An 18,296-nucleotide genomic window follows, 5' to 3' on the forward strand; every position below is an offset into this window, starting at 1 on the left:
TAGCCTGCCTGTGGCCTGCCTACCTTCTCTTCTCTCACTGTGTGTGTGGGATGTGTGCAGTCATGGAATTATCTTGCAGATACCATTCACATGCCAAAGATAACCAGTAGCTGGTTGTCTTTAATGTGGGTTACAGGCAGCTAGACAACTCTCTTCCTTTCTCTCCTCTCTGAATCTCAGTCTTCTCCCTTGTCTTTTTTCCCTTCCCCTCACCTGTCCTCTTTCCTTCCCTCTCTCCCCTTGTCATCTCCCCTGTCCTCTCCCCCTTGTCCCATCCCCCTCCTCGTCACCTGTGATTGGGGCCTCTATATCCAGCATGGTCCTCTCCTTCCTGCCCCCACCCACCCTCCCACCCCACTCCCCCTCATCGTCACCTATGACTGGGGCCTCAATATCCAGCATGGTCCTCTCCTTCCTCCCCCCACCCTCCCTCCCCACTCCCCCTCATCCTCACCTGTGATTGGGGCCTCTATATCCAGCATGGTCCTCTCCTTCCTCCCCCCACCCTCCCTCCCCCCACCCTCCCTCCCCACTCCCCCTCCCTCTTCACCTGTGACTGGGGCCTCTATATCCAGCATGGTCCTCTCCTTCCTCTCCACTCTCCTCTCCTCACCCTCCCTCCCCACTCCCCCTCCCTCCTCACCTGTGACTGGGGCCTCTATATCCAGCATGGTCCTCTCCTGGCGCAGGATGGCGGCTCCCTCATTGATGATACGTAGGGCCACCACCTCCTCCAGACGACCCTCCTTGGTGAGGTGGGCTTTTAGCAGGTCTACTCTGGGCTTCCCCTCACAGTCAAACACCTCCTTCATGGAGAGCCTGTGGCTCAGGGGGAAGGGGACCGCTAGGAAGAGGAGAGGAATGGGAGAAGGAGGAAAGAGGAGAGAGAGAAAGATGGAAAGAGAAATGGGGGAGAGATAGGGATGGAGAGAAATAGATGGGGATGGAGAGAGATATGGATGAGAGATGGGGATAGAGAGAGATGGGGAGAGATGGGGGTGGAGAGAGAGATGGGGATGGAGGGAGAGATGGGGAGAGATGGGGATGGAGGAAGAGATGGGGTGGAGAGAGAGATGGGGAGAGATGGGGATGGAGGGAGAGATGGGGATGGGGAGAGATGGGGATGGAAAGAGAGATGGGGAGAGATGGGGGTGGAGAGAGAGATGGGGGAGAGATGGGGATGGAGAGAGATGGGGATGGAAAGAGAGATGGGGAGAGATGGGGGTGGAGAGAGAGATGGGGGAGAGATGGGGATGGAGAGAGATGGGGAAGGATGGGGATAGAGAGAGAGATGGGGAGAGATGGGGGAGAGATGGGAATGGAGAGAGATGGGGATGGAGAGAGAGATGGGGGAGAGATGGGGATGGCGAGAGAGATGGGGAGAGATGGGAGGAGAGATGGGGATGGAGAGACAGATGGGGAATAGATGGGGGAGAGATGGGGATGGAGAGACAGATGGGGAATAGATGGGGGAGAGATGGGGAGAGATGGGGAATAGAGAGACAGATGGGGAATAGATGGGGGAGAGATGGGAGGAGAGATGGGGAGAGATGGGGAATAGAGAGACAGATGGGGAATAGATGGGGGAGAGATGGGGAATAGATGGGGGAGAGATGGGGAATAGATGGGGGAGAGATGGGGAGAGATGGGGAGAGATGGGGAATAGAGAGACAGATGGGGAACAGATGGGGGAGAGATGGGGAGAGATGGGGAGAGATGGGGAATAGAGAGACAGATGGGGAATAGATGGGGGAGAGATGGGGATGGAGAGATGGGGATGGAGAGACAGATGGGGAATATATGGGGGAGAGATGGGGATGGAGAGACAGATGGGGAATAGATGGGGGAGAGATGGGGAGAGATGGGGATGGAGAGACAGATGGGGAATAGATGGGGGAGAGATGGGGAGAGATGGGGAATAGAGAGACAGATGGGGAATAGATGGGGGAGAGATGGGGAGAGATGGGAGGAGAGATGGGGATGGAGAGACAGATGTGGAATAGATGGGGGAGAGATGGGGATGGCGAGAGAGATGGGGGAGAGATGGGGGGAGAGATGGGGATGGAGAGAGAGATGGGGGAGAGATGGGGATGGAGAGAGAGATGGGGAGAGATGGGGAGAGATGGGGATGGAGAGATGGGGGGAGAGATGGGGATGGAGAGACAGATGGGGAATAGATGGGGGAGAGATGGGGATGGAGAGAGATGGGGAATAGATGGGGGAGAGATGGGAGGAGAGATGGGGATGGAGAGACAGATGTGGAATAGATGGGGGAGAGATGGGGGGAGAGATGGGGATGGCGAGAGAGATGGAGGAGAGAGTGGGGGAGAGATGGGGATGGAGAGAGATGGGGGAGAGATGGGGGAGAGATGGGGATGGAGAGAGAGATGGGGATGGAGAGAGAGATGGGGAATAGATGGGGATGAGAGAGAGATGGGGGATGGAGAGACAGATGGGGAATAGATGGGGATGGAGAGAGAGATGGAGAGAGATGGGGGAGAGATGGGGATGAGAGAGAGATGGGGGATGGAGAGACAGATGGGGAATAGATGGGGATGGAGAGAGAGATGGGGGAGAGATGGGGGAGAGATGGAGATGGAGAGAGATGGGGGAGAGATGGGGATGAGAGAGAGATGGGGGATGGAGAGACAGATGGGGAATAGATGGGGATGGAGAGAGAGATGGGGATAGATGGGGGAGGGATGGAGATAGAGAGAGATGGGGGATAGATGAGGGGAGAGATGGGGGAAAAGAGATGGGGGAGGGATGGGGATGAGAGAGATGGGGGAGAGATGGGGATGGAGAGAGAGATGGGGAGAGATGGGGATGGAGAGAGAGATGAGGAGAGATGGGGATGGAGAGAGAGATGGGGAGAGATGGGAGAGATGGAGAGAGAGATGGGGAGAGATGGGGATGGAGAGATGGGGAGAGATGGGGATGAAGAGAGAGATGGGGAGAGATGGGGGAGAGATGGAGAGAGAGATGGGGAGAGATGGGGATGGAGAGATGGGGGAGAGATGGGGATGGAGAGCGAGATTGGAGAGAGATGGGGATGGAGAGACAGATGGGGAGAGATGGGGATGGAGAGAGAGATGGGGAGAGATGGGGATGGAGAGAGATATGGGGATGGGGAGAGAGATGGGGTAGAGAGAGATGGGGAGACAGGGCGACAGGGTGAGAAAAAGGAGAGAGAAATGCAATTCACATCATATACTGTACTGGACGCAGCAGGATACAGGGAAACTACTTATCTATCTATCTATCTATACATATATATATATGTAGATAGATAGATAGATAAGTAGTTTATATATATATATATATACAGTGAGGGAAAAAAGTATTTGATCCCCTGCTGATTTTGTACATTTGCCCACTGACAAAGAAATGATCAGTCTATAATTTTAATGGTAGGTTTATTTGAACAGTGAGAGACAGAATAACAACAAAAAAATCCAGAAAAACACATGTCAAAAATGTTATAAATTGATTTGCATTTTAATGAGGGAAATAAGTATTTGACCCCTCTGCAAAACATGACTTAGTACTTGGTGGCAAAACCCTTGTTGGCAATCCCAGAGGTCAGACGTTTCTTGTAGTTGGCCACCAGGTTTGCACACATCTCAGGAGGGATTTTGTCCCACTCCTCTTTGCAGAACTTCTCCAAGTCATTAAGGTTTCGAGGCTGATGTTTGGTAACTCGAACTTTCAGCTCCCTCCACAGATTTTCTATGGGATTAAGGTCTGGAAACTGGCTAGGCCCCTCCAGGACCTTAATGTGCTTCTTCATGAGCCACTCCTTTGTTGCCTTGGCCGTGTGTTTTGGGTCATTGTCATGCTGGAATACCCATCCACGACCCATTTTCAATGCACAGGCTGAGGGAAGGAGGTTCTCACCCAAGATTTGATGGTACATGGCCCCATCCATTGTCCCTTTGATGCGGTGAAGTTGTCCTGTCCCCTTAGCAGAAAAACACCCCCAAAGCATAATGTTTCCACCTCCATGTTTGACGGTGGGGATGGTGTTCTTGGGGTCATAGGCAGCATTCCTCCTCCTCCAAACACGGCGAGTTGAGTTGATGCCAAAGAGCTCCATTTTGGTCTCATCTGACAATAACACTTTCACCCAGTTGTCCTCTGAATCATTCAGATGTTCATTGGCAAACTTCAGACGGGCATGTATATGTGCTTTCTTGAGCAGGGGGACCTTGCGGGCGCTTTTATACAGGTAACAAGCTGAGATTAGGAGCACTCCCTTTAAGAGTCTGCTCCGGTTTCGGAGCATGAGGTCTGATACCAACAAGCCATCATTCTCCGCTCCTTAGCACACACCCACACAGACACATACACACATATACATTCATGCTACACACACACATCTCAACTGCTGCTACCAGACTTTTTTTTCTACTTCTCAGTTTATACACTGCCCCCCCCCTTCAGTTTACATGTGTAAATATTGGACTGCAGTGCCTTCTGAAAGTATTCATACCCCTTGACTTATTTGACATTTTGTTGTGTTACAGCCTGAATTCAAAATTACAAAGGTGCACACTGTATTAGAGTACTTATGAAATTCACATTGTTATATTTGGTAACAGGTGTTTATTTGACCTAGACTCCAACCCTATTCGATGCATTGGACGGATGTGGATGGAGCAAAATGTACATGAGGGTATAAATGTAAAAACCCTCTGAGGAAGGCCTTGAGGCCGATACGGGAAGCTTTGTAAAGAGTAGCGATACTAGCAAGAGCAGTGTGTGGGTTTCTTCTTTCTTCTTACAGCCTGAATTCAAAATGGATTAAATATTGTATTTTTCTCACCCATCTACACACAATACACCATAATTACAAAGTGAAAACATGTTTTTAGAAATGTTAACAAATTTATTTAAAATTAAATACAGAAATATCTAATTTACCTAACTATTCACGCCCCTGAGTCAATTAAACAATAAGACATGAGGAGGTGTGGTATATGGCCAATATACCATGGCTAAGGGCTGTTCTTAAGCACAACGCAACACAGAGTGCCTGGACACAGCCCTTAGCCTTGAAATTTGCCATATACCAAAAATCCCTGAGGTGCCTAATTGCTATTATAAACTGGTTACCAACGTAATTAGAGCAGTAAAATAAATATTTTGCCATACCCGTGGTATACAGTTTGATATACCACGGCTGTCAGCCAATCAGCATTCAGGGCTCGAACCACCCAGTTTATAATACACATTCGAATCACCTTTGGCAGCGATTACAGCTGTGAGTCTTTCTTGGTCAAATTTTCACTTTAAAAAAACATTTCTTCAAGCTCTGTCAAGTTGGTTGTTAGTCATTGCTAGACAGCTGTTACGGTTTTCTTCTATATCCTCCTCTGACGAAGAGGTAGAACAAGGATCGGACCAAAACGCAGCGTGTTGATTGAGATTCATATTTAATGAAACAAAGAAACACGAACTTACACGAACATTACAAAAACAATAAACGAAACAGCCTATCTGGTGCAAACTAACCCAGAGTACACATAGGACACTAAGGACAATCACCCACGACAAACTCAAAGAATATGGCTGCCTAAATATGGTTCCCAATCAGAGACAACGATAAGCACCTGCCTCTGATTGAGAACCACTCCAGACAGCCATAGACTTTGCTAGATAACCCACTAAGCAACAATCCCAATACCACCACCAAAACCCCAAGACAAACACACCACAATTACAAAAACCCCATGCCACACCCTGGCCTGACCAAATACATAAAGATAAACACAAAATACTTTGACCAGGGCGTGACAACAGCCATTTTCATGTCTTGCCATGTCTGCTTTCCAACAGACACTGGGAGACAAATGTTTCTGAGTAGCCTATTTACAGTTTTGACTTTAATCTGCTTGAAATTCTATACAGAGCCATGTTTTCCTCTAGGATTTTGCCTGTGCTTAGCTCTATTCCGTTTCTTTTCATCCTTAAAAACTCCCTTATCCTTGACAAGAAGCATACCCATAACCTTGATTCAGCCACCACCGTGCTTGAAATTATGGAGAATGCTACTAATTGATGTGATATGTTGGATTTGCCCTAAACATAATGCTTTGTATTTTGCAGTTTTACTTTAGGGCCTTATTGGGATGCATATTTTGGAATATTATTCTGTACAGCACTTTTATCAAACTCATTCAACAGAGGGCCAAGAGTCTGAGGATTTTGCCTCTACAATTGTACTTTATTGAGGAATTAAGGTCACTAATTAGTAAGGAACTCCCCTCACCTGGTTGTCTACGTCTTAATTGAAAGGAAAAAAGCAAAAATACCCAGACACTCGGCCCTCTGTGGATTGAGTTTGACACCCCTGCTGAACAGGCTTCCTTCTTTTCACTCTGTCATTTAGGTTAGTATTGTTGAGTAACTACAATGTTGTTGATCCGTCCTCAGTTTTCTCCTATCACAGCCATTAAACTCTGTAACTGTTTTAAAGTCACCATTGGTCTCATGGCGGTTTCCTTCCTCTCCTGCAACTGAGTTAGGAAGGACATCTGTATCTTTGTAGTGTATTGATACACCATCCAAAGTCTAGTGATCAACTTCACCTCAAAGGGATATTCAACGTCTTCTTTTCTTCATTTTTACCCATCTACAAATAGTTTTCAAGTTTCACCTTTGAATGTCACGTGCGCAAGTACAGTGAAATGTTTGTCTTGCAAGCGCCCAACAATGCAGTGATCAATGAAACACTTTGCAAGGCATTGGAAAACCTCCCTTGGTCTTTGTGGTTGAATCTGTGTTTTAAGTTCACTGCTCCAATAAGGAACCTTACAGATAATTGTATGTGTTTGGTACAGAGATGAGGCAGTCATTCAGAAACCATATTAAACACCAGTATTGAACACAGACTGAGTCCATGCAACATATTATGTGACTTGTTAAGCACATTTTTTATGTTGAACTTGAATACATTTTGACTCAAGACATTTCAGCTTTAAATTTTGCATTCATTTGTACACATTTGTAAAAAACATAATTCCACTTTATGGGGTATTGTGTGTAGGCCATCTTTTAGTATTTCTTATTTAATATTTCTTATTTCTTTAGTGTTGTTGCATTTTCGAGAAGTAAGCATTTCATTGGACGATGTGTACCATGCGTATCCCGTATATACAACGAATAAAACTTTAAACTTGAATGTACTGTCTGTGTTATAGGTGGCCTAACAGGCTTTATTTCAGCATAGCTATGGCTGAGTTGTCGGTTTGCACTTTGCAGCGGTGTTTCTCTTACATAATGAAGGCCCTTAGGGCACTGCTGGAGATGACTGGTGAGGAGAGTTATAAAGCAAGAGCTCCCAGCTGCACGTGAGGACTCACACACACACACAGGCGCAAAGGCAAAAGCCCATACACACACTGAGACACGAACACACATACATACAGTTGAAGTAGGAAGTTAACATACACTTAGGTTGGAGTCATTAAAACTTGTTTCACTCTGCAAATTTCTTGATAACAAACTATAGTTTTGGCAAGTCGGTTAGGAGATCTACTTTGTGCATGACACAAGTAATTGAAATACAGATTATTTCACTTATAATTCACTGTATCACAATTCCAGTGGGTCAGAAGTTTACGTACACTAAGATGACTGTGCCTTTAAACAGCTTGGAAAATTACAGAAAATAATGTCATGGCTTTATCAAATCAAATCAAATCAAAGTTTATTTGTCAAGTGCGCCGAATACAACAGGTGTAGACCTTACAGTGAAATGCTTACTTACAGGCTCTAAACAATAGTGCAAAAAAAGGTGTGTGTGTGTGTGTGTGTGTGTGTGTGTGTGTGTGTGTGTGTGTGTGTGTGTGTGTGTGTGTGTGTGTGTGTGTGTGTGTGTGTGTGTGTGTGTGTGTGTGTGTGTGTGTGTGTGTGTGTAAGTAAAGAAATAAAACAACAGTAAAAAGACATTTGAAAATAAGAGTAGCAAGGCTATATACAGACACCAGTTAGTCAGGCTTATTGAGGTAGTATGTACATGTAGATATCGTTAAAGTGACTATGCATATAAGATGAACAGAGAGTAGCAGTAGCGTAAAAAGAGGGGTTGGCGGGAGGTGGGACACAATGCAGATAGCCCGGTTAGCCAATGTGCGGGAGCACTGGTTGGTCGGCCCAATTGAGGCAGTATGTACATTAATGTATAGTTAAAGTGACTATACGTATAAGATAAACAGAGAGTAGCAGCAGCGTAAAGAGGGGTTGGGGGGGGCACACAATGCAAATAGTCTGGGTAACCATTTGGTTAGATGTTCAGGAGTCTTATGGCTTGGGGGTAAAAACTGTTGAGAAGCCTTTTTGTCCTAGACTTGGCACTCCGGTACTGCTTGCCATGCGGTAGTAGAGAGAACAGTCTATGACTGGGGAGGCTGGGGTCTTTGACAATTTTTAGGGCCTTCCTCTGACACCGCCTGGTGTAGAGGTCCTGGATGGCAGGCAGCTTAGCCCCAGTGATGTACTGGGCTGTATGCACTACCCTCTGAAGTGCCCTGCGGTCGGAGGCCGAGCAATTGCCGTACCAGGCAGTGATGCAACCGGTCAGGATGTTCTCGATGTTGCAGCTGTAGAACCTTTTGAGGATCTCAGGACCCATGCCAAATCCTTTTAGTTTCCTGAGGGGGAATAGGCTTTGTCGTGCCCTCTTCACGACTGTCTTGGTGTGTTTGGACCATTCTAGTTTGTTGTTGATGTGGACACCAAGGAATTAGAAGCTCTCAACCTGTTCCACTACAGCCCCGTTGATGAGAATGGGGACGTGCTCGGTGCTCCTTTTCCTGTAGTCCACAATCATCTCCTTACTCTTGGTTACGTTGAGGGATAGGTTGTTATTCTGGCACCACCCAGCCAGGTCTCTGACCTCCTCCCTATAGGCTGTCTCGTCCACCATAGTCCCTGTGCCCAAGAACACAAAGGCAACCTGCCTAAATTACTACAGACCCGTAGCACACACGTCTGTAGCCATGAAGTGCTTTGAAAGGCTGGTAATGGCTCACATCAACACCATTATCCCAGAAACCCTAGACCCACTCCAATTTGCATACCGCCCAAACAGATCCACAGATGATGCAATCTCTATTGCACTCCACACTGCCCTTTCCCACCTGGACAAAAGGAACACCTATGTGAGAATGCTATTCATTGACTATAGCTCAGCGTTCAACACCATAGCCCTCAAAGCTCATCACTAAGCTAAGGAACCTGGGACAAAACACCTCCCTCTGCAACTGGGTCCTGGACTTCCTGACGGGTCACCCCCAGGTGGTGAGGGTAGGTAACAACACTTTAGAAGCTTCTGATAGGCTAATTGACATCACTTTAGTCAATTGGAGGTGTACCTGTGGATGTATTTCAAGGCCTATCTTCAAACGGTTTGCAACTGCACATGGGGACAAAGATCGTACTTTTTGGAGAACTGTCCTATGGTCTGATGAAACAAAAATAGAACTGTTTGGCCATAATGACCATTGTTATGTTTGGAGGAAAATGGGGGACGCTTGCAAGCCGAAGAACACCATCCCAACCGTGAAGCACGGAGGTGGCAGCAACATGTTGTGGGGGTGCTTTGCTGCAGGAGGGACTGGTGCACTTCACAAAATAGATGGCGTCATGAGGAAGTAAAATGATGTGGATATATTGAAGCAACATCTCAAGACATCAGTTTAGTTCAGTTCAGGTTAAAGCTTGGTCGCAAATGGGTCTTCCAAATGGACAATGACCCCAAGCATACTTCCAAGGTTGTGGCAAAATAGCTTAAGGACAACAAAGTCAAGGTATTGGAGTGGCCATCACAAAGCCCTGACCTCAGTCCTATAGAAAATTTGTGGGCAGAACTGAAAAATTGTGTGCGAGCAAGGAGGCCTACAAACCTGACTCAGTTACACCAGCTCTGTCAGGATGAATAGGCCAAAATTTACCCAACTTATTGTGGGAAGCTACCCGAAAAGTTTGACCCAAGTTAAACCATTTAAAGGCAATGCTACCAAATACTAATTGAGTGTATGTAAATTTGTGACCCACTGGGAATGTGATGAAAGCTGAAAGAAATAATTATCTCTACTATCATTCTGGTGATCCTAACTGACCTAAGAGAGGGAATTTTTACTCGGATTAAATGTGTATGTAAACTTCCAACTTCAACTGTACATCCACGAATGCACACACATACACAAACAAAGAAATACAGAGACAGAAATACACACAACCAGATAAAGTTGCGGCAACACAGAAACACACTTGTGCGCGAATGCACACACACACAGATAAACACACACAAACACCCACACACACACACACACACACATAAACACACACACATAAACAAACACACAAACACACACACACACACATAAAGGTAATGTTCTGCAGGATCTACAGAGCCTCATGAAGCCCCACCAGTGCTAACACAGATAATGGCCTAGATCAGGAAAGTAGGCCTTCTGCTCTCTCTCTCTCTTTTTTCTTTCTTTCTTTTTTTTCTTTCCTTCTTTCTCTCTCTCTCTTTCTGCCTTCTATCCATCACCCTCTAACTGTCCGCTGCTACCTCCTGACTGCCCCTATCACCTAAACCGTAAATCAGGCTAATTCATCACACACACACACACGGACGCACACGTGCACACACACGGACGCACACGTGCACACACACGGACGCACACGTGCACACACACGGACGCACACGTGCACACACACACACACACGGACGCACACGTGCACACACACACACACACACACGGACGCACACGTGCACACACACGGACGCACACGTGCACACACACACACACGGACGCACACGTGCACACACACACACATGGACGCACACGTGCACACACGCGGACGCACACGTGCACACACACACATGGACGTGCACACACACACACATGGACGCACACGTGCACACACACACACACACACACATGGACGCACACGTGCACACACACACACATGGACGCACACGTGGACGTGCACACACACACACACACGGATGCACACGTGCACACACACACACACACACACACACATGGATGCACACGTGCACACACACACATGGACGCACACGTGCACACACACACCCTCACTTCAGGCTCCGCAGCCCCCAACTAGTCATGTGTCTCTGAGGTTTTGGGTGTATTCCACACTGTCAGAGTACCCCACTGAGCTAAAGGGCTAAGCAGGTCAGGTTACTGCTCCAGGTCCACTACGGTAGGATTAGCTCTACAGCGAACTAACCCACACTGTTCTTTTACCAATACAAGGAATGTCCTGTCCAATGCACTGCCCTAGTTCCACCACCAAACTACTCTAACCCACTATGGTATGGTATGGTTTGAGGGTGTGTGAGAGTATGTGCAAGTGAAAAAATGTGTGTGTGTGTGTGTGCGTGAGACTGTGATTGTGAGGGAAGAGGAGGAGAGGGGAGGAGAGGAGGAGGGTAGGGAGGGTGGGGGAGGAGAGGAGAGGAGAGGAGAGGAGAGGAGAGGAGAGGAGAGGAGAGGAGAGGAGAGGAGGAGAGGAGAGGAGAGGAGAGGAGAGGAGAGGAGAGGAGAGGAGAGGAGAGGAGAGGAGAGGAGAGGAGAGGAGAGGAGAGGAGAGGAGAAAAAGTAGGACAGATATTGAAGATAATGGAGAGTTTGAGAAAACGAAATACAGTACTTGGAAAAAAAGGCTTTGTAGAATATTATATACTGGGTGGTTTGAGAACTGAATGCTGATTGACTGACAGCCGTTGTATATCAGAACGTACAGTTGAAGTCGGATATTTACATACACCTTAGCCTAATACATTTAAACTCAGTTTTTCACAATTCCTGACATTAAATCCTAGTAAAAATTCCCTGTCTTAGGTCAGTTCGGATCACCACTTGATTTTAAGAATGTAAAATGTCAGAATAGTAGAGAGAATGATTTATTTCAGCTTTTATTTTTTTCATCACATTCCCAGTGGGTCAGAAGTTTACATACACTCAATTAGTATTTGGTAGCATTGCCTTTAAATTGTTTAACTTGGGTCAAAAGTTTTGGGTAGCCTTCTGCAAGCTGAGGTCAGGGCTTTGTGATGGCCACTCCAATACCTTGACTTTGTTGTCCTTAAGCTATTTTGCCACAACTTTGGAAGAATGCTTGGGGTCATTGTCCATTGGAAGACCCATTTGCGACCAAGCTTTAACTGATGTCTTGAGATGTTGCTTCAATATATCCACATAATTTTCCTACCTCATGATGCCATCTATTTTGTGAAGTGCACCAGTCCCTCCTGCAGCAAAGCACCCCCACAACATGATGCTGCCACCCCCGTGCTTCACGGTTGGGATGTTGTTCTTCGGCTTGCAAGCCTCCTCCTTTTTCCTCCAAACATAACAATGGTCATTATGGCCAAACAGTTATTTTTTGTTTCATCAGACCAGAGGACATTTCACCAAAAAGTATGATCTTTGTCCCCATGTGCAGTTGCAAACCGTAGTCTGGCTTTTTTTATGGCGGTTTTGGAGCAGTGGCTTCTTCCTTGCTGAGCGGCCTTTCAGGTTATGTCGATATAGGACTCGTTTTACCCCTCATGCCTTATTAGCCTGCTACTGTATATGTACAGACAGTTGAAAAACACTAAAGTGCCTTTTATCAACATATCTGCTGTAGTTAGACCTGACAGCTCTGCATTTGCCATTGGTTCAAAAAACCATCGCTGCGTTTCCCCGTGGCATCTTGGTGTGTGTTGTTGACTGCGTGTGAGGAACCTGTTTCTGTCTCAATATGTTGGCCTCTGCAAGACCTCGTGGAGAATGATACAACACATCTCAGGAGATCTGCTCATCCTACAGCCTGTCACTGCATAAATAAATGAGAGGGAGGAATTGAGTGATGAAAGAATGGGAGCACGGAATGAGAGGAGTGAGAGAGTGCAAAATAAGAAGGGGGAGGGGTGTGATAGTGCACATGCTTATGTGTGTGTGTACATGCGTGTCTTTATGTCTACGTGTGTGTGTGTGTGTGTGTGTGTGTGTGTGTGTGTGTGTGTGTGTGTGTGTGTGTGTGTGTGTGTGTGTGTGTGTGTGTGTGTGTGTGTGTGTGTGTGTGTGTGTGTGTGTGTGTGTGCGTGCGTGCGTGCATGTTTGTGTATATGTGTGTGTATTCATGCCTCCACAATCTCTGACCCAGATCAGCTAGCAGCCTAGCACAGATCCATGGGTCTTTGAAGGTGTGTGTGTGTGCATGCTTCACACATGAAGGACCATCAAGTGTACATATGCTCACACACACACACACACACACGTACACACACACACTGACAGAAACAACGGTCCGTCCCCTAACAGCATGTCCTCATTAGACAATCTCTCTCTCTCTCTCTCTACCTCCTTTCCTTTCTCTCACTGTACCTCTCTCCCTCCTTCTCTCCCTCACTGCATACTCTAAAGGGCTATAAATACTCTGTCCTGCCATAGTACGCACAGAACTAAGAGAAAACTGTCAACGTGTGACCTACCTCGCTATGGGCACCACACACATGAATATTAACTGTACACACACTCACTCACACACACACACAAATACTAACTGTACACAGACTCACTCACTCACACACAAACACACACACACTCACTCACTCACACACACACACACAAATACTAACTGTACACACACTCACTCACACACACACACAAACACACACACACACACTCACTCACACACACACAAATACTAACTGTACACACACACACTCACTCACACACACACACAAATACTAACTGTACACACACTCACTCACACACACACACACACAAATACTAACTGTACACACACACACACACAAATACTAACTGTACACACACACAAAAAAATACTAACTGTACACACACTCACTCACTCACACACACACACACAAATACTAACTGTACACACACACACACACAAATACTAACTGTACACACACTCACTCACACACAAACACACACACACTCACTCACACACACACAAATACTAACTGTACACACACTCACTCACACACACACACACAAATATCAATACTGTTGGGTTGTACTTTGAAATACTTGCAATACTAGAAGTTAATGGTTATATGTAGGAGGAATGTAAATGGTGGGGTCAAGGGAGGGTGGAGAAGAAGTATGGGTCTGGAAAGTTACTAAGTGAGGTCTCTGATAAGGTTGGATAGCTGTGGATTAGTAAGGAATGAGGGCCGAGGTTAAATCAGATGAAGGGAGAGGGAACAGTTTTACAACCCACATCCCTTAACTTTCTGCCTAGCAACACAGAGACAGTGTTTAGACGTGCAAGCAGGAGACTCCTCCTAAAGGAGGGTATAAATACTGGTGCTGGTTGGAATATGTCTTGTCTTATTCAGATGTTTGACCCATTGGGTGAATTAACTTAGTTTGAGCTTTGACTAGTTGTCTGTTAGTTTTCATTGTGTTTGTCAGAACCTAGCAATACTAACTGTACACACTCTCACCCCCCCCCCCCCCCCCCACACACACACACGCACGCACACACACACACACACATTAATACTAACTGTACACACACACACACACACACATGAATACTAACTGTACACACACACTCACACACACATGAATACTAACTGTACACACTCTCTCACACGCACACACAAATACTGACTGTACACACACTCACTCACACACACATGAATACTAACTGTACACACACACACTCACACACACACACACACGCACACACACATACACACACACTCACATGAATTCTAACTGTACACACACTCACACACACACGAATATTAACTATACACACACTCACATACAGATTCACACACACACAGGGCGCAAGGTGCCCCAAGCCATGCCAGGAGTGGTGTGTGTGTGTGTATGCATTTGTGTGTGTGTGTGCATGCATGCTTGCATTCCTGAATGAAAAATCCTTTCATCCTTCCTTCTTGCCTCCTTCCATCCTTCCTTCCTACCTCAATACTGATCACTGATCTGACAGTGCTGAACAGGTTAAATAGCTCAGCAAAATGGTGGTTTATCCAATCCATCTATCTTTATTTATTGCATATAATGTACAATATGTGAACCATTCAGACAAGACCTCTTTGCAGAGTAAGTCTGCGGAATGGAGAGATCTCTGATGATTGCTTCTATTCTCTGACTGGTATGCCTGAATGAAAGGTTCAACCACTTAGCCTGAAAACACTCTAATGTAATACCTGATAGCCTATCAACTTGAGGAGATTGCGTGAGTCACTAGAGAAATAAAAGACAGCTGGGTTAGTAGCAACTTTCCTCAGAAAGTGGACCATAAGGAGAGCACTAGTATGGCCATGGATAGGCACAAAGTTTTTATTAACGTTACATGCAAGGCATGTGAGGAAAGGTGACTCGGGCTCTTCCTCAATAGTCTTCCCTCCATTCCTTGTGTCCTAACCTCCGGTCCTTTCCCTGCAAACTCTAAATGTCAATAGGCAGGCCAAATCGAGGGCTTTGATAATAGTTGATTAGTTTAATCAAATATGTGTGTTAGTGCTGGGCTGGAACAAAATCCTGCACATTGTGTGGTTCACCAGGATTGAAGATCACAAGTCTTTCATATAAAATCTGGTGAGAACGGTTTGCAAATCTGAGCCATTAGATTGGTTAAAGTCCATAGGATCAGAAGATCCTATTGGTCCTGGGAGATTCTGTCTGTCCATTAGCCTACATCATACAATCCTCCATCTCTTTCTCTCTCTCTCTCCTCATCTACTTCAACTCCTCAATGTACCTGTCACATACATACATGTACCTGTCACATTTCCTCTCCAACCTCTCACCTAGCGAGCACTCCGTCCTGGTCCAGTGCCTCCATTCATCTGCCGTTGTGCTCTCTCTCTTCCAAATCGTCCTGATCCCTCCATCCTATCCCACGCTCTCCTAGTCCATCTACAGTAGCCTACACACACCCATTTCTGGATGTAACAAAGCTACCGTCTGGACTCCCTCACCATTCATAGGCCTACTGTAGCCATACTGCACTCATTTAACTAAAGGCCTTTATATATGCTCTCTCCGCTCCCTCCTCTCATCTGAAATGTTCTCTCTCACTGTGATGTGTCTCTCTCCTCCAGGCTACATTCTATTCTCACAGTGGCATTGAGCTAGATTATGTGTGTATGGGTTTGCATACTGCTGTTCAGTTTACTATTACAGATGAGCACTATAGCACACTGCCCAGCTGCGTTCCAACACGCACGCGTACGTACGTGCACGCGCGGCGCACGTGCACATACACTCAGCCAAACGCGCCCCACACGGAAAACCCGGGCTTTCCCGACCGAGTGTCAATCTGTCCCGCGTCCCCCTTTTTTCCCACACCAGAAACCGGCGATAATCTCCCAGTTATGCATCGTCGCATGTGACTACGTGCACACAGTCCACACACTGCCAGGGTTGTTGTGACCCCGATAAACATGACAATCTGCGCAGATACTGTGTACTAAGGCTGGCTGAACCTCGTCTGATGCCGCCAACGCGTAAAAGCCGCTCTTCATAAACACATGAAATATTCCATAATCTAATGATCCAATAAAAGCATGATATACTGCTTTAATGAACGCAATAGGCTACATACAATATGCTGATACGCAACTAAGCATTCCGAAACTCCATTTTGTCTCTCATTTGGCTCTCAGTGAGACAGAATGATCCGGGGAGGCCAATACAAATAGAATAGTGAGGAAAGTGAGACCTTACGCGCACAATTTGTGCAGATGCACATAATTTCCTTAGGCATAATGTAGCATGAGGGAGAAACGTTAATAACGCGACATATGCAGTATATTACGTTTCAAACCCACAAAAATAAGAACACAACCATAGGTGCAGGATGAATGACATTATGAGCTACCATATTAAATCCATATATGGAACCGAATCTAGTCTCTTCTACCTCGCAAGATGTATCCTAAAAACAATTAAATTAATAAATTCCCTGGCGGTGTGAGTCAAATTTGCATAAAAATACATCTAGACATCGACAACGTAGACCAAGCTGTAGAGCTATCACAGCAGTTAACGTCATGGCTATGAACACTCCGATAACGCCTACGCAAGGGACCTCACTAAAAATGGTTCAGGGATGGATAAATGGCAAGTCCCAAAACATATCCGCTATTCACATCGTCACTTCCACGGATCCATGTATTAACTCGTGACACCTACCCATTTTATCAATATCTAATAGCCTACATACAGGCCTTAGACCCGTAAATTAAGCTTAACAGACAATGTAACCAATTATAATATTACCTTTGAGTCTTCCTTTCGCTGTCATCGTCAAACTGCCAGAAATGTTTCATTGGAAAGAGATGCTATTCTCTCTCTCTCTCTCTATCTCGCTCTCTCTCTCTCTCTCTCTCTCACACACACACACACACACTCTCTCTCTCGCGCGCGCGTTCTCTCTCGCTGGTGGGTACATGTAGGCCTACTTCAGAATACCACAAGGCACCGGGCGAATAAGCGAGCTCATGCAGCATCACCATGTCACTCAGTGCGCGCGGAGAGACATTCCCCATAATAATAAATAAAGGGGTATTTCCTCATAGTGCACAGGTCGTAGCACCTTCTCGGCATTCAGAACCTAAAACATATTTGCTGAGGACTCAAAGGGGTGGCCGTGTCAATCATCAAACACTGGCATCGATAGCTCGACTATGTTGCTGTTTCATCAGTGACTCAACATACAATATCCTTAAGAGTGTTTTGTTTTATTATTGGGGGATAAATTAAAAGGGGGGAGAAAGGGGGATACACACACACATGCGATCACATATCGACATTATTGCAGCCATGTTTACAGCCAAATGCAAAGCCAATGATCCAAAACAATAACGCATAAGCATCATTATATAATTGTGCGTACTTTTAACCGGCCGATCGTCGGAGTTCATGCTCGCACCGCTGTCGGACATCCTCGGGGGCTTCTGTCAGGGGCCAACCAAATGTATCTGGTCCTCGGGCAGACGTCGAGAATGTTTGCAGTTGCGGGGTGCGTTTGCTGCAGTAGCATCCCTCGGTGTCGCCGTAATCTTTCAAACGGGGCTGCTGGGGAGGTCTGCGGCGGGTCTCTGGGGAAATAATGAGCGGATACCTGTCTTCTGGGGCATGCTGGGGAACCGTGTGGCCTGGATGAAGGTGTGAAGAGGCCTGGAGCGTACTGGGCTGCCTCTCTTCGCAGGACTCCCTCAGTGCGCTCTGTGGTGCGGCGACACCCCGGAATGGCGAAAG

General features: G+C 46.3%; 1 protein-coding gene across 3 annotated transcripts in view; it reads right to left on the bottom strand.

The window, feature by feature from the left end:
* ppp3cb (protein phosphatase 3, catalytic subunit, beta isozyme) overlaps window positions 1-18,296 on the bottom strand; it is a 46,137-nt gene extending 27,841 nt beyond the window's left edge. The window contains exons 1-2 of one of the 3 annotated variants that reach the window (XM_031798114.1): window positions 17,932-18,296; window positions 644-844 (exon numbers count right to left, since the gene is read on the bottom strand). In XM_031798114.1, coding sequence (XP_031653974.1) covers window positions 644-844; window positions 17,932-17,980 — 250 coding nt within the window. In that variant the 5' untranslated portion in view covers window positions 17,981-18,296. Of the gene's footprint in view, window positions 1-550; window positions 585-643; window positions 845-17,315; window positions 17,486-17,931 lie in introns of those variants that run through there. The other 2 variants (XM_031798115.1, XM_031798116.1) reach the window with 2 other exon arrangements.

The sequence above is a fragment of the Oncorhynchus kisutch genome, linkage group LG19 (genome assembly GCF_002021735.2).
Source record: "Oncorhynchus kisutch isolate 150728-3 linkage group LG19, Okis_V2, whole genome shotgun sequence".
Classification (NCBI taxonomy): domain Eukaryota; kingdom Metazoa; phylum Chordata; class Actinopteri; order Salmoniformes; family Salmonidae; genus Oncorhynchus; species Oncorhynchus kisutch.